General features: G+C 41.1%; 1 protein-coding gene across 2 annotated transcripts; it reads left to right on the forward strand.

Annotated features, from left to right (window-relative positions):
• The first annotated feature begins 7,444 nt into the window (after positions 1 to 7,444).
• LOC119720484 (cyclic AMP-dependent transcription factor ATF-2-like) lies at positions 7,445 to 22,297 on the forward strand. 2 transcript variants are annotated; one of them, XM_038190163.1, is made up of 10 exons: positions 7,445 to 7,608; positions 11,841 to 11,944; positions 12,257 to 12,353; positions 12,491 to 12,603; positions 13,368 to 13,702; positions 14,872 to 15,094; positions 15,853 to 16,004; positions 17,724 to 17,886; positions 18,555 to 18,669; positions 19,515 to 22,297. In XM_038190163.1, the coding sequence occupies exons 2-10, from the start codon at positions 11,894 to 11,896 to the stop codon at positions 19,601 to 19,603; spliced, it is 1,338 nt and encodes a 445-aa protein (XP_038046091.1). In that variant the 5' UTR covers positions 7,445 to 7,608; positions 11,841 to 11,893; the 3' UTR covers positions 19,604 to 22,297. The 2 variants fall into 2 exon arrangements, with proteins under 2 accessions (XP_038046091.1, XP_038046092.1); XM_038190164.1 differs by having other exon boundaries at positions 7,601 to 7,684.
• The last annotated feature ends 4,683 nt before the right edge of the window (positions 22,298 to 26,980 follow it).

Genomic DNA, 26,980 nt, shown 5'->3' on the forward strand with positions numbered 1-26,980 from the left:
TGATAAAAGGCTGATGAAGGACGGTTGGGAACAGCGAACGGAATATGCCTATAGGCCTGACAAAGAGTCAGGCGCGAATCCAGAGGGGTCAACCCGCCTCCCCCCCCCCCCCCCAACCCCCCACCCGCTCTGATGCACACAAAATATGTATAGGCTAACAATTATAATAATGATGAGATCGGATGATAAAATCTAACAGGCCTGACCCTCTCTTCCCCCCCCCCCCACCCCGCCAAAATTCCTGGATCCGGCCGCCCCTAGCACGGAACGCACATGATGCCTGTTTTTTAAAAAAAACCATCATAATAATAGTGTTCGTTGTTGCGTAACGACAAGTATGTTTAGCTGACAAATTGTTTTTGAGGAGAATTCTAAGGAAGCCTGGTGGCCGAGTGGTTAGATTCGTCGTCCACGAATCGCGGAGCCGGGATCGAATCCCGTCGGTGTCTTTTTGCTTTTCAACACACGCGTTCTATTCAGTCATTATAAGATGTTTAATTTCCCGTCGTAAAATACCAACGGTACCTTAGCTTAATCGGTAAGCACTGCGGCTGGTACTGTCCGTGAGTTCCAGGTTGGCGCCTTCGTACAGGTTCAGGGCATGTGGTCCACTCGGAGGATCAGGGCTTAGGGGCCGCCCTGTTCCTCCCTTAGCTCTTTGCTTTTACATGGTGCCTGGCCCTCCGGGGTTACATGGATGGACAGGGAAGGAAGTGTGTATTGGTCGGGGACGCCGAGACCCCGGAAGAGAACTAAGGGATTGGCTGGGGCATTGTTATGGCTCAGACCGATCCCTGAAAGCTTGGCTAGCACATAACTTTTTGATTTTTTTTTGTATCCTCTATTTTCTTCAACTTTGGTTTAGTTTGATATTTACATCTGCTCGGCAGTCCTACGGTAGTATTAAAAACAAAACAGAGGTCTCTGTAATAAATCCATGAATTTTGAATAATTTAATATAATCAAAACGAAATTTCTTTCGATCAATATGACTTTACCTTTATTAACGGCGCAATTTCCAATTGACGTAAGAAACGCCGTATGCAATATTACGTACCGGACAAAATTTAAAATGTGCATTGTAATATGTATATTACATCTTTCAAATAATGTTTCTTTAACTGTGAACATACCCAACAAGATATAATAATTCTCAAAATAGGAAAACGCAAGAAAACAAGGCCCCTCACCCTTAAAACTGGAAATTAAAAATTGAAAAAAAACAAAGTCAAGTGGAACACCCGAATGTACCTTAAGGATTGAATTGGAAAATTCCATTCATAACATTGGGCTTTTACAGACGCACCCTACTTTCAAATTGGGCGCCGTTCAAATCCGACGATTATAACACTGTATTATTACAGAATAGCGTACAAATACCCCACGTGCATGCACAGGCGGACGTTATTACCAGTATAGATTGTTTGGGGTGTCGGAGCGGGGGGGGGGGGGTTCACAATTTTTTAAGGTAATTTCTATGAAAAAAATTGTTCCACAGAGCTGTGGAACCCCCCCCCCCCCCCCCTTGATCGGTGCCTGGGCAACTCTTGTACAGTGCTAGATATTTGATAGTATCTGCCGGCGCGACGTCAGACCATACGTCGTGTCAAAAAATAATGTCTTAGTTATGATCCCAAATAACTATGTTGTTTACAATTACAAATAGAATTAAACCAAAAAAAAATTTTAAAATCGAAATTTCAATGAGCTTTCGAATAAGACATCGCACGAAAAAAAATCAGCCCATATCAAGCAATCAATTAATATTATTGATCAATTTCAACATTCGAATTAAGAGCGGGACGCTCCTATAAATTCGTTCTGAATAGTGTGCGCAATAATTTCAGAACTGGAGCGCGTCATTAATTTTAAAGCCAACTTTTAAAACTGTGTAAAGGCCTGCAATTGCAAAACAAAACAAGCATATGTGCGGAAAAGAAAATCGAAATTTTGAAAAAGCACGTGGGCCCTATATAGGCCTACAAACTTTTAAAAATGTGTGCGTGACGATGCAGTATATCGATGATCTCTAAAAAATGGATGCTGTGTTTCGATGATATTTGTTGTACTTCCTTTTACCGACGTTCTTAGCGCCCATTTTACCCCCCTTAGAGCAGTGGCATAGCGGGAGGGGGGCTGTTGCACAGTGGCAAATTGCAACCGGCTACAGATTTTAAGAGCGAGCCGGGGGGGGGGGATGAAAAAAAATTGGGGGGGGGGGTCATTTTTTTGGTCCACGAATTGACTGATATGTATGTGGCATATTTTCGAGTATTATAATAGGAGTGTAAGTGGCGCCACCAACGTCAAAATATTCCCCCTCCCACAAAAAAAAACCACCCAATTTGTTTGAAAAAAAAAAAAATTGTGAGCATCCCCCTCCCCCCAAGCTAAATCCTGGGTGCGCTACTGGGTAAAATAGGCGCCAAAGATATCGGGAAAGTAGGAACAAAAATATCCAGCTAGTTTGCAGGCCTTTACACAGTTTGAAAAGTTGGTTTTATATTGCGCGCTCCAGTGCTGAAATTGCGCACACTATTCAAAACGAATTAGGATCCGAGTATCCCGCTCTTAATTCGAAAATCCAAATTAATTAATCGAACCAAAAAAATCAGCTCATGTCGATGTCAAGCATTGAAAAAAAAACTTTTTTTTTTCTGAGGCCAAAATTTTGGGCGAATATTTTTGGATTCTTTTTAACTTCTACAAAATTTACCAATTGACGTAAAATGAACGGTTTCCGTAGTCATATTGATCGAACGAAACTTAATTTTGATAATAATCAATTATTTAATATTCATAGATTCACGACGTATACTTTTGATTCCTTTTTAAATACTACCGGAGACCTGCCGGGCAGATGTAAATATCCAACTAAAGCAAAGTTAAAAAAAAGAAATAGAGGATTAAAAAAAAATCAAAAAGTTATGTGCTAGCCAAGCTTTCAGGGATCGGTCTGAGCCATAACAATGCCCCAGCCAACCCCTTAGTTCTCTTCCGGGGTCTCGGTGTCCCCGACCAATTCACACTTCCTTCCCTGTCCATCCATGTAACCCCGGAGGGCCAGGCGCCATGTAAAAGCAAAGAGCTAAGGGAGGAACAGGGCGGCACCCTAAGCCCTGATCCTCCGAGTGGACCACATGCCCTGAACCTGTACGAAGACGCCAACCTGGAACTCACGGACAGTACCAGCCGCAGTGCTTACCGATTAAGCTAAGGTACAGTTGGTATTTGACGACGGGAAATTAAACATCTTGTGCTAAATGTACCTAGAGTTACGCAACAGTGAACACTATTATTATGCAGGCTTTTTTGAGGTAACGGGTGCGTTCAGGGGCGGATCCAGGATTTTTTTACCGGGGGGGGGTTGTCTCGGCACCTTAGATATTTATATCCGATTATTGAGGACAGGCGGACCGCGTCATTATTATATTTGATTAAAAATTATTTATTTTTCGCGTGTGTCTGACCGGTTGGGGGGGGGGGGGGTTCGTCCCCCTATGGATCCGCGCCTGACTCCTACTATTTGTATTTGGACAGATATACAGATTTTCAACTTCGTCACTACTATTTCAACAGTATCACGTCTTTAGAAATAAAACGATATTTTTTTTTACGGATTTGTTTCCTCAAAAATAATGTGAACAGTACGTTCTCATCCTTAATTCTATAAACAACCAAAAACAAACATTTAAACGAGATGAAAACAACATTAACCAGGACACCACATTACACTAGGGGGCCCTGTTCATGATGTCCATATTTTATGTTCCGTACAATAACGCTTCGCTCGTAACTTCCTCCCTGCAAACAGGGGCTAGGGCGCTGTGCCGGGAATTAAGGGCTGATGTCATTCACATAATCTTGTGAAGGAAGTGGGGATGGCATTCTGGGTAAGATATCGTGACCTATTATAGCCTTACTTTTTTGATGAAATTCGGCCAACAAATGACTTTCCTCCAAACGATGCATAAATTCCTTTAGAGGTAAGAGGAGCATCAATCAACCTGCAAACACCCAATATCTTGCAGATTCGGGTAAAAATCATAGATTTTTAGAGGAAAAAAAATTCTCATTTTTGACCGATTTCACCCCAAATTTTCGTTCAAATTTCATTTTGAAAAGCACATCTGTCCAGAAATCGAATTGAAATGTGTTCTAGTGTTCTATGGGCATCGTTCCAGCAAGTTTGAAGAAATTTGATTTTTCGGCCAAAATTGGAGAAAAAAAATCCAAGGGTTAAAAGACAAAATTATAGCTGCGGCTGTTTAAAGGGTTGAGGCAGTAAAATGGGTCCGAAGTAACATACGCCGGCCAAATCACGATTTGCATGCCCTCAAATTCTTCAGTACTTGAGCATATTGTGGGCCATGCACTTGAGGGCTCGTAAACAGTGAGGATGGAAGCCGTGCACAGGAACGTGAGCTTGTATTAAGTGCAATTTTCATGAAATTGGGGCTCTAAATGCGCTCTATTTTGCATTGGAGTGTAGGCGCCGTTTTTCAAAATGGCGATGGGTGATCATATTCGAATGGAAATTTCTCCCGACTTACAATCAGATTACCACCAAAAAAAATGAGGAAAAATAGAAAGACGATCAAACTAAGCTTTAATTTTAATGCATGTCTCGAACAGCTTAAAGAGAGCAAATTGTGATTATTTTCTTGAATTTCTAAAGTGGGGAAATTTATCATTGGAGTCTATGGCAATTCATTGCACCTCAGTATAGGGGCACTGTTGAAAGCGGACACTCATAGACACACTTTGGCAGTAGGTGGCGCTCTTCATCCCTGCCGACTGACAAGACAAGCTTTTTACGACCGGCCGATGTCGCCGGCCCGAATTTTCTTCGCACGTCCCCGCCTGGCCCGCTCTCAAAATCTGTAGCTAGCAGTTGCAATTTGCCACTCTGCAAACACCCCTCTACCGCTGTGCCATTGGCCAGAGGTGGATGAAATTAGTGGCGCACCCAAGGGGGGGGGGGGTGACCCCTCCCACTCGAAGAGGTTGCTAATTTTTAATATTTTTTTTTCGGGGGGGTCATTTTTTTGGTCCACGAATTGACCGATATGTATGTGGCATATTTTCGAGTATTATAATAGGAGTGTAAGTGGCGCCACCAACGTCAAAATATTCCCCCTCCCACAAAAAAACCCACCCAATTTGTTTGAAGAAAAAAAAAAACCCAAAATTGTGGGCATCCCCCCTCCCCCCAAGCTAAATCCTGGGTGCGCTACTGGGTAAAATAGGCGCCAAAGATATCGGGAAAGTAGGAACGAAAATATCCAGCTAGTTTGCAGGCCTTTACACAGTTTGAAAAGTTGGTTTTAAATTGCGCGCTCCAGTGCTGAAATTGCGCACACTATTCAAAACGAATTAGGATCCGAGTACCCCGCTCTTAATTACAAAATCCAAATTAATTAATCGAACCAAAAAACTCAGCTCATGTCGATGTCAAGCATTAAAAAAAAAAAACTTTTTTTCTGAGGCCAAAATTTTGGGCGAATATTTTTGGATTCTTTTTAACTTCTACAAAATTTACCAATTGACGTAAAATGAACGGTTTCCGTAGTCATATTGATCGAACGAAACTTAATTTTGATAATAATCAATTATTTAATATTCATAGATTCACGACGTATACGTTTGATTAAGGGAATAAATGTGTGCTCCGGAGGTTTTTATCACTCTGTTTAATACCACTTAGAGTCTGGGTGCTGATAATTACCCGAGCCGGAGGCGAGGGTAATTATCAGCACCCAGACTCTAAGTGGTATTAAACAGAGTGATAAATACCGAAGGAGTACATATTTATTCCCATTCATAAATACCTTTTCGGTAAAAAAAAAATCATATAATTCGTTCAAAACATCCCGATTTTGTTCAACAAATTGACTTTATGCTTTTTGAATCATCCCTCCTGCAAAATAATGGAGTGTTCAGCTGGCGAGTAAGATGAAAACAACCCTTTTATGGAGATTGACGCGCGCGTATCATGTTCTATGCGATGTCGCGCAGAACGCACCTGGCGCGTTGCGTTTTGAATTTAGAACTATAAAATTCTAACTCCCTGGTAGTGTTGCGCATGCCTACGTGAGGATTGTGAACGTTCAACCAATGAAACGATAAGAGGCACTGGATTTTTAGGAGTCCACATTTTATTGTGACACTGGAAAAGTGTTTAAGACCAGCTAGCCATGTCTTTATCATCCGTTTAATACCGGCCACGTGACGGGCTCTCGACCAATAGGAATGGCTAAACTGTCTGAGGTATTTATGAATCCTTTTTAAATACTACCGGAGACCTGCCGGGCAGATGTAAATATCCAACTAAAGCAAAGTTAAAAAAAAATAGAGGATTAAAAAAAAATCAAAAAGTTATGTGCTAGCCAAGCTTTCAGGGATCGGTCTGAGCCATAACAATGCCCCAGCCAACCCCTTAGTTCTCTTCCGGGGTCTCGGTGTCCCCGACCAATACACACTTCCTTCCCTGTCCATCCATGTAACCCCGGAGGGCCAGGCGCCATGTAAAAGCAAAGAGCTAAGGGAGGAACAGGGCGGCACCCTAAGCCCTGATCCTCCGAGTGGACCACATGCCCTGAACCTGTACGAAGACGCCAACCTGGAACTCACGGACAGTACCAGCCGCAGAGCTTACCGATTAAGCTAAGGTACCGTTGGTATTTGACGACGGGAAATTAAACATCTTGAGCTAAATGTACTTAGAGTTACGCAACAGTGAACACTATTATTATGCAGGCTTTTTTGAGGTAACGGGTGCGTTCAGGGGCGGATCCAGGATTTTTTACCGGGGGAGGGGGTCTCGGCACCTTAGATATTTATATCCGATTATTGAGGACAGGCGGACCGCGTCATTATTATATTTGATTAAAAATTATTTATTTTTCGCGTGTGTCTGACCGGTTGGGGGGGGGGGGGGTTCGTCCGTTCGGCCAGGATCAGACCCCAAATATCCCCCGGTCGCTAGGCTACTATTTGGAAATGTTTCATGAATCGAGTTAATTAAAGGTCTGCTAACTTGTTTTTGTTTTCTAGTAAGTTAATTGAGACAAGCTGCTTGCTTTTCCGTTCTTGGATCAATTATAATCCAATTCTGCTTCCGGGCCGCGCCTGCTGCTGCGCCGCTAAAATACACCTTTTTTTTATGTTGTTGATTGCCCATGAATCGTATAACCATTAAGTCAAAAACTGGCTACACTTCGATTCAATGGCACCACATTTTCCAAACTGACAAATTTACGCATAAAAGCATAAACTAAAAGAAGAAATTGGAAATCAATCAATCGATTTTATTAACTAATCAATTACCGATCACTGAGGGGGTGGATACCCCACGTGACCCCAACATTCCACGAAAATAGTCAGTTACCCACCTTGCCTTTACAAGTGACTATTTTAGATACGGTACACGCCTAGGAACCACACCGACGTCCTGCAGCCTGACAATGACGTCATCGGGAATTTTTCTTCGTCTGCATATCGCTCGTGCGCACTACGTAATGGTACAAGAATAACGAGTCGCGTCATCTACAACAAACGTGGTTGATCGACCAGGAAGGGAGGGAGAACTGCAAGATTTCAAGATCGGTAAGGCCAAGAGACACCCTGAAATTCTTCTTTTAATGAGTCGTACAACGATTAAGGAAAGGGATCACGGGCAAGGGTGTGTAGAAATTGACTTCGGGTTGGCCGTTCGCGGGGCGGGGAATGATTTTTGATGAAAGTGGTTATGTTTATTCCTTTTCATACGCTACGGCATATCCGTGTTGAAACACTTCCATTTGAAATCCTCATCATGTAGATTGCCTTCGCACACAATCCGTTGAAAATTAACACTTGTCTGACTTAAGATCGGAACCAGCGGTATCGTATGTAAATCCTGACTTAACTTCCCGCATTGGCATTAGAATCATATTCATAATAAAATTAAAAGACAGCCATTTTAATATTGACATGAATTTCGAAATTTCCATGGATGATTAACTGGAAAGATTTCCATACCTACAAAACATCATCATCACTTGCCACCCTGTGCACAAACCCTATACAGGCTGGTCTGACAATTTCTAAGTGTTTTCTCAGTAAATGATTATGTTCCTTGCTAAATTTGACTTATTATGACATATTATAACTTTCTGATGGCCGATAGGTCACTGCAGGGAAAAATTAGTGATAGCCAGGTATTGTGTATGGAAATCTTTCCTTATGAATATGATGGTGTAAAATTTAAAAGGGAAAGAAGGTAGTATCCTGATGCCACTTCTTTGGTTGTGTACCAAGTCTATGGAGTCGAATGCATTTTCAAAGTATTTTATAACAAAATTGGAAATTTTCTGCAATGAATGAACTTCATTGCAGTTGAGAAATGAGATTATGCAAAAAAGTGGCGTTAGGATGCAACATTCTTTCCTTTAACCCTACCGATAGATTTAAAATGTGTATTTAATTTATTTAACAATGTTTAAGATGTCGGTTGAAAATAATGCAAACTAATGTTAATAATATAGCCAACTGTAGGAGTGGTAGCATTTTTATATTAGACAGTGGATATTTTGCAGTCACCGACAATATACCTCCCAATGCTATATTGCCGTCAGTGTAGACCCGTGAACGTGATTCGTTCGTATTCTCTGGACTTTCGACGTGTTTGAAATCCCGGTTGGAACCTTCCCCTTACAATCTCGAAATTTAAAGAGTAGGCTACTGGATGTTCAGGACTTACATAAGAGTTAATCCAAGAACTTCCAGTGGCATAGGATCTGTCATTTCAAAGAAATTTGTGGGGAAATGGAGCCCATTCGAACGTAGAAATTTGCACTGTAAAATTGTTTGAAAGTCCAGAGATATGAACAGAGTGTGGCTATGTAGCCACGTTTACGGGTCTACCGTCAGTAGTGCGCTGTGATTAGCGTTTTGATGGGGAAGTTATGTTTAAACAAATGTAGAAACGAAAATGATGTCATGATATTGCTTCGTCAACTAGTAATACGTGAGGGTGATAGTACAACCCTAACCCATTCCTCGCGACTATTCTGTTAAAATCCAACAGACTCCAACAGTTACTTCCTGCTCAATCCAACAGAATCCAACTGCCTAATTTTTAGTTGCCTGCTGGATCCAACTAAATCAGTACGCAACAGAATCCGACTCTGAATATGTACATGTACATTTGTACAAGGGATTTACTGCTCAATCCAACAGGCTCCAACAGGTTGTATGCTATAAATGTAGTTGGATCCTGTTGGATTCAGCAGATTCATTCATTATTTAAAGCATTTAACGTAATTGCTGTCGTCGAGCTGCCACAGTAGTCTAGAGGATAGTGAGATTAGGCATGGATTGAAAGATCCCTGGTTCGAATCCACCAATGCCCATTTTTCATCTACTATTTTTCTTCTCCAAATTTATAGTAAGGATAGTTTTAATTCAACGGAAAAGAAGAGTCCGAGAACATAAATGTCTTGCGGTGATTCCACCGAAACTGTCACGCCCCAACTATCGCATCGGTCCCAACTATAGTTGGGACTGTCCCAACTATAGTGCGGCAGTTGGGTCGGCCCAACTATAGTTAGGACTGGAGTTGCGCCGGATGCTTCATGCTTGATAGATCTTGTTGGATTAAATGTTCCGCGGCGCTGGCACCGTGTATTCGTCGTGCATGCATGCCGCAAGGCTGGCCGGTCACGTGGTACTGCCTAGTTGGATGAGTTGTCCAGCTGCTGGGTTTTATTATCCAGCAACATTTTGCAAAATTCAAAGATTGCCATGGCCGGCCAACTATAGATGGGCCCCACCCATAGCTAATGTCAAAGGTCCCAAGTCGGACATGTAAGCAGAGCTGTAGAGAATGTTTTATAGTCGTACATCAATGTAAACTATAGTTGGGACTGCCAAATAAAAATATTGCGGTGGCCCAACTACAGATGGTCCCCACCCATAGATAATTTCATTGGTCCCCAGTAAAGTCAGATGTGTATTAGAGTTGTAGGGAATGTTTTATAATCGTACAACAATGTACACTATAGTTGGGACCGCAAAATAAAAAGATTGGGGTGGCCCAACTATAGATTCGCCCCATCATCAATAGCTAATTTCAGTGGTCCCCAGTAAAGTCAGACGTGTATCAGAGCTGTAGGGAACGTTTTATGGTTGTACATCAATGTAAACTATAGTTGGGACACCGCAAAATAAAAAGATCGGAGTGGCCCAACTATAGATGGGCCAGCCCAACAATGGAACTTACAGTTGGGACCGTCCCAACTATAGTTGGGACAGGCCCAACTATAGTTGGGCCAGCCCAACTGTGGAACAACAGTTGGGACAGGCCCAACTATAGTTGGGACCGATGCGATAGTTGGGGCGTGACAAAACTACTGACATGGGTTCTCAAAGTGGCAAAACATCCACTGCCCATGAGATAAAATAACAATAATAAAACAAAATCGTAATTTTCATGGCTTTAGTCCCTACCCTAAAAGGGACTTTTGAGGCCATATGTGGGCTTTAATTTGCTTATGTTGATCGAAATGTTTAACACAAATTCAGCAACTGAGTAAAAAAATATTTCCAATTTTTTTCTGGGGGGAGGGGAGGGTTGTCAGGAGACAAAATATAGACACTAAAAAGTTGTATGTGCCAGTTTGTGTAGTATCTAGGGACCTAAAATAAACAGGTATCTGGGAAACAAAATGACTAACCTGATCAAAAGTCAGACTTACAAGCGGATTGTTCATGACCTGGTCACTGGAGTGGGTGAATCACCCATCAATCAATAAATCACATATTGATTTGATAGATAATATCTGTTATTGATAAAGCATGATGTCACCCTCATGGGTTCTGCAAAAATACTTGCGATATGTATGCAGTAGACTTTTTGCCATTAGAATGAGATGCTTGACTTTGAACCAATGGCATCAAGCACTGTTGTGGCTCTGTTCGGTTTTGAAAGGTAGTTTCAGCTGCATATGAACACTATGTCCACTGGCAGTAGCATTGTTGTAGCCGAGATGCTTGTAATTGTACCACAAGTACATCACAAGTCAGTCACAAGTAAATCACAAGCTCTGTCACAAGTAATGGGGATACAAAGGAAAATGCCTTTGTCTCAGTTCATTTGAATAGGTTGGAAGTTGACTTGGGACTGGGACTTATGATCCATCACAAGTACTTCTGATCCATCACAAGTACTTATGATCAATCACAAGTACTTATGATCCATCACAAGTACTTATGATCCATCACAAGTACTTACAATACATCACAAGTACTTCTGATCCATCACAAGTATTTCTGATCCATCACAAGTACTTGTGATCCATTACAAGTACTTGTGATCCATCACAAGTACTTATGATCCGCCACAAGTACTTATGATCCATCACAAGTACTTACAATCCATCACAAGTACTTATGATCCATCACAAGTACTTACAATCCATCACAAGTACTTCTGATCCATCACAAGTATTTCTGATCCATCACAAGTACTTCTGATCCATCACAAGTACTTCTGATCCATCACAAGTACTTCTGATCCATCACAAGTACTTCTGATCCATCACAAGTACTTCTGATCCATCACAAGTACTTCTGATCCATTGCAGGTACTGCTGATCCATCACAAGTACTTCTGATCCATCACAAGTACTTCTGATCCATCACAAGTACTTATGATTCATCACAAGTACTTATGATCCATCACAAGTTCTTATGATCCACCACAAATACCTCACCTACGACAATGCTCACTATGTCTCAAGCGCTTGTTTGTTTAAATGGCATTCTCAGTTTGTTTTTGCCTTTTTGTATCCCGACAGGAAGTTATTTTTGAAAAGTGAGTTGAGCGCAAGTTCCCCGATAGCAAAGCATCATGGGAGACAGTGGCAAGCCGTTTGCCTGTACGGAAATAGGATGTAACCAGGTACGTATTCTTTGAATATTTTTGGTGGTTGTTTATTTATTATTTAGTGTAACAGGGACCCCTTATGGAGGCCACGCCCACCAGTTAAATGGTACAAACTCAAAATAATCACACATGAGACAAGAAATGTTGGTGTTAGGAAAAACAATTTAATCATTGTATTAAATTAATTCAACTTCCATTTCAAACCCACGTTTCAATAGACCGAGGATTGTGTATTGTGACTTCGGCAAAAGAAGTTTTTGATAATTTTGTCCTGTGTCTGAATTCCAAATTTCAATTTACAAAGTTAATTCTCATGTTCGGTTGCAGCGCTTTGTGAATGAAGATCACTTGGAAGTGCACAGGAGGAAACATGAGATGTCGCTGGGCCTGCGAGACCTGAAGTCCTTGGACACACCAGTTATTGGTAAGGCTTGAGTGTTTCCGTGTCTGACGGGGGAGTTCCACCTATTTTATTCTGACCAGTACATGTATATTCTTATTTGTAGAGCAAACCTTTCATCACGTATTAATAATCAGTGCTTTTCACTTATTGATTCACAGCGGACCAGACACCGACCCCGACGCGTTTTCTGAAGAATTGCGTAGAAGAGGGTCTCTTCAACGAACACCCGAATCCCTTTGATGCTCTGTTCCGCAGAGCCAGCACCTTTAGAGTAAGAGTTGCTGTTTAATCTTTGATTTCAGATTGTAACGGTCGTAATTCTTTACTCTAAATACTATAAATACATAAAGTAAATTGTAATGCTTATATAGCGCTTGCATCGTATCAACAATCTTAAAACGCTTAACGATTATTCCCCCGTTCATCAGGCCATGAGACCACGCAGCGGCCGATATCAGCGCACATTCGGCTGAGTTGAGAGAGGCAATTGTAATTAAGTGTCTTGCCCAAGGGCACAAACACCATGTTCCTGGCAGGGTTCAAACCCTCGCACCATCATACATGAGTCAAACACTGTAAGCACTGGACCATGGCATTCTACTGTATGTTTTGGAGTGTAGCAGCAGACTAAATATTCGGTCTCTGGTCAGACCAAAGTTCCGGAATTGACGCGGCCACGTGGCCTTTTTTTTTTTTTTTTTGCTTTTTTTTTTTTCTTCTTCAAGCTTGGATTGTACAGACAAGGTGGGGTACTATTTTGCTTTTTTGGTGTCCTCATGTACATTGGTGTCCTCCATAATTTGCCTTGGTGCTTTCGATCATTTGCCTTGGTGCAATTTCCCATTCCTTGGTGCTCTTTGGTAAAAAAAATTGAGGAGGTGCGGAAATAGAGGGCGCTGTTGGAGCTACCGCGGAACATTTTGGAAAAAAAAAAGATTGATGCGCATGATTAAAATCGACGCGCGCGCTGACCAGAGACCGACTTATTTTTTTTTTGGCCTTAAAGTAAATTTTTATCTGTGCATTACATTCCAGCCTGCGGATGCCGCTGAAACTTCCGCCAAAGGCACAGCTGAGGACACCCCTCTGGACATCAGCGATCGGGTCGTGGAGATAGACAGCAGTGACAACGAGCAGTCACTGGAGGATCCTTCCTCTCAGCAAGCCGTGTCGTTGACTATGGGAGAGGAAACCCACCAGCGACAGCGGCAGCAGTCGGAGGAATCCCTGGGCATCGAAGACTTGCCGGGGGCGAGCCAGGTGGTTGAGGTGTCCACCATCTCTCCCACGGCTGCTCAAGAAGTGTTGCCGGTCTTCCAACAAGCTCAAGCCACGGTTGTCCAGACAATGGCTCCAATGGTTCAGAACAGGTAAGGGGTATAAGACTGCTGGGTTTCCAACAGAAATCAGGCAAAACCTTGAAAATGAGTTTCCATTTTTCCAGTCAGTGAAAACTCAGGGATTTTTGAAGAAAAAAAAAACATCAAAAATCAGGGGAAAGTCCTTGAATTTGACAGTGACCCAGAATGGAGAGATTTTCACCAGTTTGGCGTATGTGCATCTTGTGTCATGCGTTCAAGTTGTGTCCAATGGCTGACTGGCTATGGTGGCTTTTTACTTTGTATGCAGTGTGAATATCACACACCCCTCCTGACAATAATTATTGGCTGTGTTGCACCACCTCTGGACTTACCAGCAACCTCGTCAAAAGTGAAAATATTTCTTGTGGAATTTTTGGAAATTTCTCGGGGAAATATCAAGGAAAACTCCGGGAATTTTGTTTTCATAAAGTGCTGGGAACACTGGACTGTGTGCATGAAACCCATGAACGCAGTGCACATGCAACGTGTGCGTAACGGACCCAAAAAAGGTGCATATGGAAAGTTGACTTTACTGTCTGAGTCACTGACTACAAATGATGTCTTATAGGTAGAGGAGATCATTTGCAGCTATCCAAAAAGTAACTGATGAAATTAGTGTTGAAAAGCTTACTAGGTTAAAAGAAAGTAATGACACTAAACTCCCTGTGAAATTATTCTTTCTGGCATGCTGTCATTTTTGAAGAAAACAATAAAAGGTCATTTTCAAAGATGCGTCAAGTGATGCATTTTGGGAAATGTCCATTAGTAGTTGGTTTGTAATTTGGCAAATCCGTGAATGGGTGCGCGCAAGCGTTGACACGAGGCACACGCGCGCGTAGCTGCAATCGGCTGAATGAGAATGTGTCCCGGACGCTGATTTCGGGCGCAATTCAAACCATGACTCGGCAACTTTTGAATTGTAACCGAGATCCTAGAATATTGTTTTCTCGGAATATACACCATTCACAGTGCTAAAACTTCATCAGGTTAGTTGTTGAGCACCCGTCTTTAGATTTGGAGCACTTTTGTTGCTTCAAAACGAAAAAAAATGTACAAATGACAAATGATCTACCCTACCTAAAAACTGGGACTTTGGGTTGACCTCGACGAAGGAAGCCTGCTATTGTCTGTGTTTAGCTTCACCCTCTGAAGTTATCCTAATGTTATCACCAATGCAGGGTCCCGATCCATCAGACGATTCAACTGGACCGGAACACCATCCCCATCTCAGGCCCGATCCTCCTGCGCCTGCCCACCGGCCAGACCATCCCCATGGTGCCTCCTTCTGTGGCCAACCCCCAGGCGCCCATCCCAGTGGCCATCTCAGCAGTACCCCAGGTCTCGGTGGTCGTCACGGGGGCGATGCAGACTGTACCGCTGGATTCCAAATCCGTTAAACAGGTAAACCACCCTCTCCTTAAAAAAAGTTAAAATCCATGAGAGAGTAGTCAGCCTATGACATGGAAAAACCCTGGAAAACTTTTAAAACTATCATGGAAAGTCATGGAAATTTGTTACTTTAGAAGGAGTCATGGAAAGTTGATATTCCAAGGAAAAAAGTCACGGCAATTTCTATCCGAACATTGGTTTGGGTTCAGCAGCCAATTAGAACGTCAGAACAAGTTGCTGCGGAAGTTTGCCTGTTAATAGTCTAGATGGATAATAACACCTGTAATAGAGGTCCTTTGTAGGCCCTAGTCCCATGCCAGAATAAATCCAGCCGTGGGGCACTGCCGCTGCTTTACAGTGCAAATAAAAAAACAATAGTGAAAAATACGTACAAATTGCCCATCTTGTCTTACCGAAAATGCATTTCAACAACATTTTCACGTCAAAAACTATCGTATATTACGCCGTTCATATACTTCCTTCACAACAATGGTGACTGATGTGAAAGAAGTACGTGGTGATTCAAAAATGATCCATTTTGTTAAAAAAAAAAATGTGTAAAGACTTGAAATCATTGGATCAAGCATTGTGTTATTGTTTGAAAGGAATTGTGGAGTTCTCTGCTGCAAAATCCATGGAAGTAGTTGTGTGTATGATCTGGATCAATAAGTTGTGTTTTTTAAATGAATGAAATGTCTTCCCCTCATAATTGTGAAGTGAAATGAAAAAAAATAACATCCATTGTCAATGTTTCCTTCTCTTGCGAACAGAAACTGAAGAACAACTTACTGGCCAACCAATCACAGGGCAACATGGGGGTCATGACCCAAGCGGTGGACGTGGTTACCAGGCAACAGGGCCTGTCCAACCCAAACTTGGCCGAGGTTGCTCAAGACCTATCCTCGCCCGAGAGCCAAATCAAGTGAGTTGACAGTCGGGGGGGGGGGGGGGGGGGGGGGGGGGGGGGGGGGGGGGGGGGGGGGCTGATTTCTTTGAGTGGCTAAGACCAAACACGGGTTACCAGCTGAAATGTCATGCAATTGATATTGCACATGACTGGTTCCCAGCAATATTCCGCATAACTCATATATTTGCTAGGCAATATATTCTGCCGAGCAGCGCCATGAAATTGGGCCCTGGTTCCCAAGTAGTCTGAGCACGGCCTCTACATTTCCTCACTCGGATATATAGAGTCCGAGATGGACCAGTTGTCCATATGACCTCTGATGCAGAGGTCAGTAAAGTAAAGTCTGTCCCGAGCATGACCCATCAGGCCGGCGTTTTTCTCCGGTTGCAGTGGCATGAAACGACTGAGAATATTTCTACTCCCCCTGGATGGGATGCCAGTCAATCGCAGGTTACTTCCCAGCTAATGCCGGTACCCATTTATACTCCTGGGTGGAGAGAGGCAAGTGGGGGTGAAGCGGCTTGCCCAAGGACACAACGTATGGCCAGCAGCTGGATTTGAACCCCTGACCCTCTGATCATGAGTCACGAACCCTAACCCCTAGACCACACTTCCCCTAATTGTGCCATATGACCTCTGATGACTATATGACCTCTGATGGAGAGGTCAACTCATTTAGATATTCACGTGGCAATCCACATGCATTGCACATGACACCTAGGGGAAATCAGTATCATCAAGATGCAAAGTAAACAATGCCTGTCCTCATACATTATATGGTGTGAGATTAGGTCTCTTGTCCTATTTCTGTGGTTCGTCGTTGTAATTAAAGTTGCATTCCCGAGCTGTTTTCAAGTTTTATCACAAAAGATAAATTCTTTTCTAAGTTGCAATTTTAAAAACAATACAGAAGTTGTTCACCTTTGAATAAGAAACCATAAAAAAAAACTTGGCTGTCAAGTTATGGAATTATTACTCTACAAATTTAGAACAACTGCTTGCCAATAATACCGTTCTCGCACAATAGGCTGGTTCCCATCCCACAATCAGTATCGATAATGTACAAAACCAGGAGCCAGTCTGCTTGTAAGGCGGATCTGTTTGTGCTAAAAAAAACCCAACTTTTTTTTCAAAGGGTTGCAGACGTCCAAAAAGGACAAAATAACAGGATTTTTGGGGGGTTGGAATAAAATATACGGGTTGACAATTTATTAAAAGAACAAAATATTGAATTTGTTAAATGAGCATGGGAGACACAAGTTTAAAGAAATAATGTTAATGTAATTTGTAGATATCTGAAATCTATGCTGCCATTTGCTTCAGTCTTTTCATTGAACTAGCAAGCAGAGAAAGCTGTAGTGCAAAGAACTTTTGTAAGATCTAGTTGAGTGTTGGTCAAAGTAATATACAACATGATTATGTTGTATGAATTTTATGTTGTCGAGCGCAACCTTGTCTAACACAGCAATTTAATTCTGGACTGACATTTAATCTGTCGGGAGCAAGCTAAGATTGATTTAAAAACTCTAAAAAACAAAACAGCAGAAACACCGTCAAGACATATTCATAACCGGCACGAAAGTAAACGCAAATGCATATCTGTGTTGTCATGGCAAATATTCACAAAACGTAAGCACATTTTGACCCTGGCAAGTTTTGCTGCGTATGTCTAATGATGTCCAATATGCTACGGTGTGAACCAACTTTTGTGCCTTTTTTTCCTCCACTTTTCAGAAGAAGGCGGCGGAATTCAGACATGTCCGAGGATGAAAAGAGAGAGAAGTTTCTGGAGCGCAACCGCGCTGCGGCGACGCGATGCCGGAACAAACGCAAAATGTGGGTCAATAACTTGGAGCAGAAAGCCGATGAATACAAGAGCACAAACAGCGTATTGATGGTAAGCATTCCGCAAGATTATAAACGGAATATGGGACTTGGTATTTGATGTGAAAAAAATGCATACAGCGACTAAAAAATGAAACGAAAATCATAATTTGACTAAATGGTAATTCAGGGTTTCCACGGTCATGGAAAAATCCTGGAATTTAAAGCTTTCATGGAAAGTCTTGGAAAAGTCATGGAAATTTGTTTTTTACAAGGAGACATGGAAGGTTGATATTCCAAGAAAAAAAGTCCGGAAAAGTCCTGGAATCCTGCACAACCTGTGCGTGATGATGCATAATATTTAGCTATGACAGTCTTTCAGTTGGCATTCCAGTTTTACTAAACTTTCTTATTATGCATGTGTACTCCATACTTGTTGCATTTTCAAGGCACCATTGTGATGCTTTTGTGGTGCTCAGTGGTCTTGTGTCAAACTGGAAGGCTGAAAGGGAGTGGCGTCCCTTGCCAGTGAATTGTAAAGAGGCTCCTAAAATGCCAAAACATTCTCATTCACGTGAGGTACGAACAAGGCATTACTCTAAATTGACGAATTCACATTGCAAATCTTGAAGGTGAATTGCAAACGTCCAGCTTTCCTTGTGGACCTGGTTTTCATTGACATTGCTGTAATTAACTGAATCCCTCCCCACCCCTTCCCCGTTTGAATATTGTTGCCCCCAGAATGAAGTCACCAAGCTGAGAGATGAGGTGGCGTCCTTGAAGCAGCTCCTCCTAGCCCACAACGACTGCCCCGTCACCATCCAGCAGCGCCAGACTGGTGGTAACCTTTTTGCAGGTATGGCCTCCCCGTAACAATGTCTCGAGTGTGTGGCTGGGCGTCGCTGGGGGGGGGGGGGGGGGGGGAGGGGCAAGGGGGGGCACGTGCCCCCCCCCCCCGGAAAAAAAAAAAAAAGAGGAAAAAATGAAGGAAAAAGAGGTGTGAAGCCATGTTGCTGTTTATTTGATGGGGGGGGGGAGGGGGTGGTAGGGCAATGCTTCCCTGCTCACGCACGGGAAAAATGATAAATTGAGAATATAATGAAAAGGTTAAGAAATTTTGGGGAAAAATTTGCTTTGCCCCCCCCCCCTGGAAAAAATCCTGGCGAAGCCCATGAGTGTGTGGCTGCTACCTTGGCGTATTTCTTTAAGTATGACGAGCTCATGTACTGGCTCAAGTCCAGGACTTTGACTCAGAGTCTGTCTCGATTACGAGTCACAGTTTTGGCCACTCGGACTTGACTGAAGTCACATTAGCAAAAGACTCGGACTCAGACGCAACTATCATGACCTGGACTTGACTCAAGTTACATCGGGAAGAGAGTCGGACTCCACCATCATGACACAGACTTGACAACAACGGCATAGCTATAGGGGGGGGGGCACACGCCAACGAAATGACCTTCTTTTATTGTTTTCCGCAAATTGACAGCATGCTAGAAAGAGTAATTTTCACAGTGTTGTTCCATGACAATCTTTTTAAAACCAAGTAAGCTTTTCAACAATAATTTTTAGGTTGCTTTTTGGATAGCTGCAAACGATCTACTCTACCATTACAAGCCTTGCCCAATGATGTCTGTTCTGGTGCATTCAAGGAAGTTACATCCGTTTTAATTGTATTCACCTTGATCTGATTAACAACAGCTTTGGACATGCAGAAGAAGGACCCATCAGTGGGCGGGGACAGCCATCAATCACCGCAGCCGGAAGAGGCCAACGCCCTCCCAAGGTGACCTGACCAGACCCAATGCCGAGTCGTGATTGGCTGAGAATGTTGTCTATGTGTGATTGCAATTTGCATATTTTGACAAGCTGGGGCGTGTTTTCGCGACCGCGACCAGAAACATGTGTGTGACGCCAAATGGATAACCAGAAACATGTTTACACATGTGCACAAAAACGCTGAACCAAAAAAAAACAGTGTCAAAAAGTTGTAAACAAACATGGCGGACATTTGGACAACATCGATAATTTTTAGGTGTTTGTGGCCAGTCCCGGCGAAATTCGGGATAATACTTTGTGGGCTTGTAAGTTGTATAGACATTTTATTACAGGCCACTTAAAATGTACAAACTTACGATGTAAGTAAAAATAAGGCATTACAAGCTTATTTCCTCCAACACTGTTTTGTTACATGTCGTGCATTTATCTTTCCGCCATCTTGAAATGCACTCCGTAACCGACCCTTGGTTTTGGTCGGAACAGTGACGTCACTCCGGCCAAACGAAGTCACGAAAACGCTCAACCAATGACCAAAGCCGAGACATGTTTCTGGTCGCGAAAACACGCCCTGGCTTTAGAATGAGAGAGAATGGAAAATTCCAATAAGCCCCTCCCACCGTGGTCACCTGTCCAAAAGTCTAGATTTAATTGGTCAATGGGCACTCTGATTGACAGACAGGAAGGGTCCATTCTCTTCAAGTCCTCAACCTCAATGACAAGGGGATTTTTACTTTTGGAAAAAAAATCAGTCTTCGAACTCTTTCAATATCTGCAGATGGCAATCAACAATCACACGAGTCCAACTTCAACTGAGATTCGCAGCACATCTTAGACTTTCTTTAAGACATTTTATGTATAGTATTTAAATCAAATTATAAAAAAAACAGAGACAACACTTCTGCTTTAGTGGTTGTAAGAAACTCGCAAGTTTTATTTTGTAATATTGTAGAAAAAAAGAGAAATTTGGATATTGGACGGTTATTTTTTAAAAAGATTTCATGTTGGACATTTTTTGCACAGTTACTGTTTCTATCATTTGTATAGGAATTAGTTTTAAAGTTTAACTTCCAGTTGTTGGGTAAAAAAAGTTTGCTTTAGTTGGTAGAATCTTGTTCGCATGATTCAAAACTAGATTTTGAAAGTGTGTCTGGTGGATACTGAAATTCCATGTGTATAAAATCAACAAAAGATACTAAAAATGCTCCAAAGGAATTTGAGTTAGCCCAAACCTGACATACTAGTCTGGTTCCTAGCCCAAACAAATTCTGACTATTTCTGACAAATCTTAGGTCAGGTACATGTAGCTGCTATGGCTAAAATAAACATGGCAAAAAATGTCGGAAGTTGACTGATATGTTTGCAATAGCTCGGATACTTCCGGGAGAAAAACAGTTTTTAAATACATACCCGAAGCCACGTGAAATGGTGATTCAACAAGGGACTTTTTTTCCGAGCTGCATATGCGTCCGTTTGCGTACCATTTTTAATGGTTCCTAGTGTGACAGTTAATACCTGACCTAAGACTTGTCAGAATAGACCACTCTCATTAGAAAGCCATCTTTGTAGGAACATTACAACCGCGTATTCAACGCCATCAGATGCGTGTACTCGCAGTGTGCTAAAATGTTCTAAACACGCCCGCATGTTGCTTGAAATTTCTTTGAAATATGGCGCAGCCAATGCGTAACACGAAAATTCAACTCCAAAAATGCTGATGCGCGTGGTAATCTGCAGGCAGTGATGTCATTCGAGAGAAATCTATAGTCTGATTAGGTTGGTCTCGGAACCAGACTATTACTGTACCAGCGCTGTGCAAAGAGCTATCCAGCCTTTTGTTGTGTGTACCGTTCTGCTTAGTCCATCATCTGTGCCTGACACGATTTTATGCGGGGTAAAAAAGCGTGACATCACACCAATAATTATAAGAGCATTGAGGTTTTGTTTTAACTGCTACCGGTACTTTGGGATCACACACATAGACAAAGGAAAATGCTCTGGTCAAGTGTTGGTGACAGGTTTTTTTTTTTCATGGACTTTTTTATGCATATAAAAAATTGTATTACCAAAGTGAAAAACATTTAAAATATATATGGAATGTGTATGTACATTGTAGAATTGAGGTGTAAAATAGAAAAAAGGTACTTTAAACTCATGAGGTGTGTACACTGTAATGATACTGCACCTAATTTTTGCATGTCCTATTTTGGTTTTCGTTGCCTTTTGTTTTGGTTTTTGGTTTTTGGTTAAAAAAACGTGAGAATACATACTTTCGTTTTGCGTGTTAAATCTCATTTACTTTTTCCATTTATGAGTTACATATGGTTTTAAATTGTATATAGACAATCAGTTCACAGAATACTGTGTTTGCGTATACTGGCAGGTTTTTTCTCTTCAAAACATGTGTTTTTATGTTAGAGGCGCTGTCATTATTATGCATCATTTTCAAGTTATTTGTAAGAGTGGTTTTGTCGGCAAAGAAATGTGACAACTGAAGATAGTTATTTGTAGTATATTTTATTTATTGTAGATTTTGTTTGGTTTGGTTTGGTTTGGTTTTCAACAAAAATTCAATTGGAATCATCTCTATTTCTGTAAAATCATGCAAAGTGTACATTTTTTTTCTACATTTTAACTGTTGTGAACAAGAAGGAATTTTGTCATTTATGCGACAATAAAGCTCTATCTTCAATAATATGAGAAACAAATACAAAAGCGTCCCTGTTAGTCATATTGATCTGTTTACTGTTTTAAGAAAGGTTTGTAAAAAGATGTGTGTGTTGTGGGTACATCACACCTTCATCCTCAATTTGAAAATCGGATTATCTCCCCAGCCAACTCGGGAACAAAATTATGTACTTTTCCCCCCAAAGACAGACATTTGAAGCAGGGAATGCTATGGAGAGGCACCCCCCCCCCCCGATTTCTTTTGTGTTGTTCATTGAGTTCCCAGAATCTCAGGAATTTTTTAAAGATATCTAAGGGGGGGGGGGGGTGTTTATAGGGATACTGGGGAGGTTACCCCTGTGTCTCAAATTGGTGTAAAGACAGGAAAACCTGCATCAATCTGACAAGGGCCTTGAGAATAAACAAGTGCGAGAGCACAATAAGTTCTGGCCATCTTGCATGAAAGTCTTGCATGAAATCTTTCAAAATGATCCCTGCCAGAGTTTTAAAATGTAACGCCCCAAAATGCTAATTGAACACCATACTTCAGATGTATACCTCGATTTATAGCAATTTGGGATAAATACCACGTGGCTATAAACATAACTGGACATATTTTGCCTCCATTTACAAACTTTTCATTTATAAACATCTTTCTGAAGTGTTACAAAATATTTTTGTAAAGTATTGAATTGATTTTGTTTGCTTTTTGTGGGAAATTAAAAGTTGGTAGCTACTTTGTGGAAACTTATGGGGCTAAATTTTGTCAATTCTCGGGGACAGACATACGCAAAATAAACGCGCATGCGCAATGATCAAAAACCGTCAGCAAGAGTGCATTTTATGACTACAGCATGGAACTTGGTCAATTAGTCAATTATTTTGGTAATCCTTACTTTTAGGACCCCGTTCCTATATAGGAAGGGAAAGACTCACCAAAACAGCTGACTAAATGACACTCAAAAGTGACATTCTGATATTTCTTGACACATTTCAACAGTTGGCAATGACACCTCTTAAATATCAGCAGGTTTAAGTTCGTGGAAAGAGGGCAGGGCAGGGCTTTGATTTTAGAGGGAAATTGAGGGGTAAAAGACGACGATGACAACCAGAAAACAGACTCAAAAACCAAGATGGCAAACGTGAAAGCTCGATGCAATGAAAGCTCGATGCTGATTGGCTGATAAAAAATAAACATCTTAATTATTTTTTTTAGCAGCCAATCAGCATCAGGCTTTCATTATGTAGGGCTTTCACGCGTGTGAGAACTACAACATGCACGTCTGACTGTGAAAAAAGGTAGGAAAGTCACATTTTTTTTAAAGTGCTTTCAAAATTACAACTAACATGAGTTTATATTATGAAGAAAAAAGACTGCTTTAGCCTGCAAAAGTCACTTTGGTACTGGACAGTCATCTGCAAAAGTCAGTTTTGAACAGAACTCGTAAAAAATAGAGGTGTCCTAAAAGTAAGGATTACCGTTATTTTTGGTCAATTTTCGGGGACAGACAGACAGACAGACAGACGGACTGACCGACCACCAAGTGACATGTAGAAGCTCCTGCCAGAGCTTAAAAAGTTCCATTGGTGCAGAGGCAAAACTTCTATGAAAGACGGCCATGCAGTCAAATCCAATGAATGGACCATTCTTTGCAGGTATTTTTAATAGAATTTGACCAGAAAATATAGTTGACCTGAAAAAAAGGGCAAAGAAAAGGTCCTCAGTATTTCACTCACCAAGTTTGCAGACTTGATTCAATCTTTAAAGGAGACTTTTCTTCAATATTTTGCACATGAGAGGGAAGTCAAGTGATTTCAAAATGAGGCTAGAGACTAGACTGGTACATGTCCAACCATGGTCCAACTATTTAAAAAGACTGACCCCTTCATTTTCATTCAGTGTCATTAGTCTGGTAGCCGACTATGCAGAAATGTGTAGTAAATAGAGACTACATGTAGTTGCCATGGCATGGTTGATTGATGCAGTACTGAAGCTGTGTTGGACTGGTTGTTTCAGGTGCCAGTCTATTCTCCTTGCATGCTTCAATACCTCAAGTGTTGGGACTCTCATACACAGTATTAAGAGTTCCAAATTTTCGGAATAGGATTTACCCCGCAATGAATGAAATTTCATGTTGAAATTTTGATATGCAAACGTGTGCAAACGAATCCGGAAATTTCACGAAAAATAGACACTATAAAGAGGGTGAATATCCTTCTAAAGCAAAAATAAACTACAAACTATGCCTAAATGTGACAATCTAAATTTGACAAAGTTCTACATGTTTTTGTACGTCTTCTAAGTGTGGTCTTTATTTACGGAGGTAGTCAAATTGGCCACATTTATGGGGCTAGCCAAGGACCTGCTGCAATGGCTAGCCCAGTCTTGTAACACTCCCCTCCTCCCACTGCAATGTACTGGTTTTAATAAGACAGTCATTTTCAGTTTCAGGAAATTTAAAAGCTAGATCTTGGTCTCTGAACAATTGATCATGCATAATATAGGTACAGTCTGTGAAAAAAACCTTCACTTCCTCGGAAACAAATTCAGTAAAATGACGCCAGAAAGAATTGAAAAGAGACAGATATGTTTTCCTCTCTTTTAATGGTTTAATATCAAACAACTGGTACTGGTCTCTAAAGTACATTCTGGTAGTTAGGGCATAATGGCCCAGTTTGGTGTCCTGAACACAAAAGGATTCAAATCATTTGTTTTAAATTCCCTTTTGGCAGAAGAACAACATTCCTGCGATTCGATCGAGTGTTTTAAATTTGAGGTCAAACTGGGCAACTGGGCTACAGCAGTCGTACTCTAGGTATCTATGTACAACTTAATGAGTAAAATGAGAAACAAAATTCAAAAAAGGTTAATAAATGAACTGAATGAAATAAAATGGCACAACCAAATCAAATACGTTGCTTTGGAAAATGCATTAAAATTTACAATGAAGGGTTTGTTCGGGCATTTGTTTTGTGTCATTTTTTTCTTAGAAGAAACGGATGAATTTATACAAGTTTTGTTTTAACTATCCATTTTAGACATGCAAGGTTGCAGTTTGTGTAAGCTATGTTTACTCTTCGTAAGCTCCTTTTTTTTCTTCTTTTCAAAATTATTCCTTTCCAATTAATGCTTCATGTTTAATGTCATTTTCGTTTAAGATTTGTCTTTCACGAGTAACAAAAGTCTTGAATGAACTCAAACATTAGTTAAAAATAAACCCACTACGAGTTTCCACTGCTAGTTTATACATATGAATTCAATATCTGGTTAAAAAATAATAATTATCTTCAGACGAAAAAATCTAAAATGTGCAATGATTGTAAATCACAAAATCTTTCTAATTGAACGAATATCTCCAGTACTAACTAAGAAACGGCTGCCTCGAACACAAACAAATTTTTGAAGTGGGTTTCAATGAAATCAAATTGATACTATCATAATGATTATATTAAAAGACGGTAAGGAGTATATACAACTACTAATAAAAATACAATTTCAAGACTGACATATCTGAGTAAAATCATACATAAAAAAAAATAACATGAGAATACAAAGTACTTAAATAAGGATTGAATTAAAAAAAAATCTCCAAATCAAACGGGATTAACGTAACATATTATTTAACATTAGAACATCAATGTGATAACCCTTGTATGTGATGTTAGTTTAACATTCAGCTATTTACATTATGCAATGTGTCCCCAAAGAAAGTTCCAAAGCTGCAAATGCAACCATCTTTTAACACCATTCAGTCAAACAAAGGTCAAATTCTGAAAAAAAGGCACTAGATAGAATGCATGACTTGCATGCATTTTACGGGTATTTAATTTTTTTTTTTTTTCAAGTTATGTTATTCCAGTCCCTTCTTATAAGCCCAACTTCAAAAATTAGACAATACAAAATCTCTACAACCAATATATAAAAGCTCCTGATTTTCCAAAGAGTAATAATGCCCTCTGCGATAAATTTGCAACAAGATTGTGGCAGTGCCTGCCATTAGCAACTACAAATGATGTCCAAGCACAGAGCAAGCTTAGTCAAGAACCGTTGGTTAGCCAGCACCTTCCAACTGAAAAAAAGCCACCGAGACTTTTCAGTTTTGTTATGCCATTTACGATCAGTAGATGATGCAGTGCGACCACTCGGGAGAGATCCATGGTAGACAGGAAAGGGGGCCATCTAGAATGACATGCCTCATACATGTACCTTACTTGTAAGAGTTCCCATTGGCTTTGTATGTTTAATGTTACAAAGCCAAATTTTAATTCTAACAATAAGGTACATGTATAAAGACGAGGCGTTTTGTTGACCCTATTGGTCGGAGGAGGCTGGAGTGCGTACATACTACCTGAGCGCGACTCGCGCAAGCCTGGTGCCACCTCAGAAAATGGCCGTCACCGAATTAGTCTACAGACCAATTTGGCGATATCAATTAGAAGCCAACATATAAGTGGAACCAGGTTTGCGCATAGGTTATATACACACACTCAAAACTCCTCCGACCAATAGTTACCAAAATGTGGGTGAGGCTCACGTTTAAGGATGTGTGCGAAATGCGCATGATGGAGGTGTTCCACCTCAACTGAATTAGTCTACACCATAGTTCTTGTGCAAGCTTGCTCAAAATGTCTTGTATTTGTACAGTGCTTGGCCGTCTATTCACGCCACCTACATGTACCGGTACATGTATCCGGTTCGTAAGTGGCACACACGCACTACTGAT

Source organism: Patiria miniata, unplaced genomic scaffold (genome assembly GCF_015706575.1).
Source record: "Patiria miniata isolate m_02_andy unplaced genomic scaffold, ASM1570657v1 HiC_scaffold_9, whole genome shotgun sequence".
NCBI classification, from domain to species: domain Eukaryota; kingdom Metazoa; phylum Echinodermata; class Asteroidea; order Valvatida; family Asterinidae; genus Patiria; species Patiria miniata.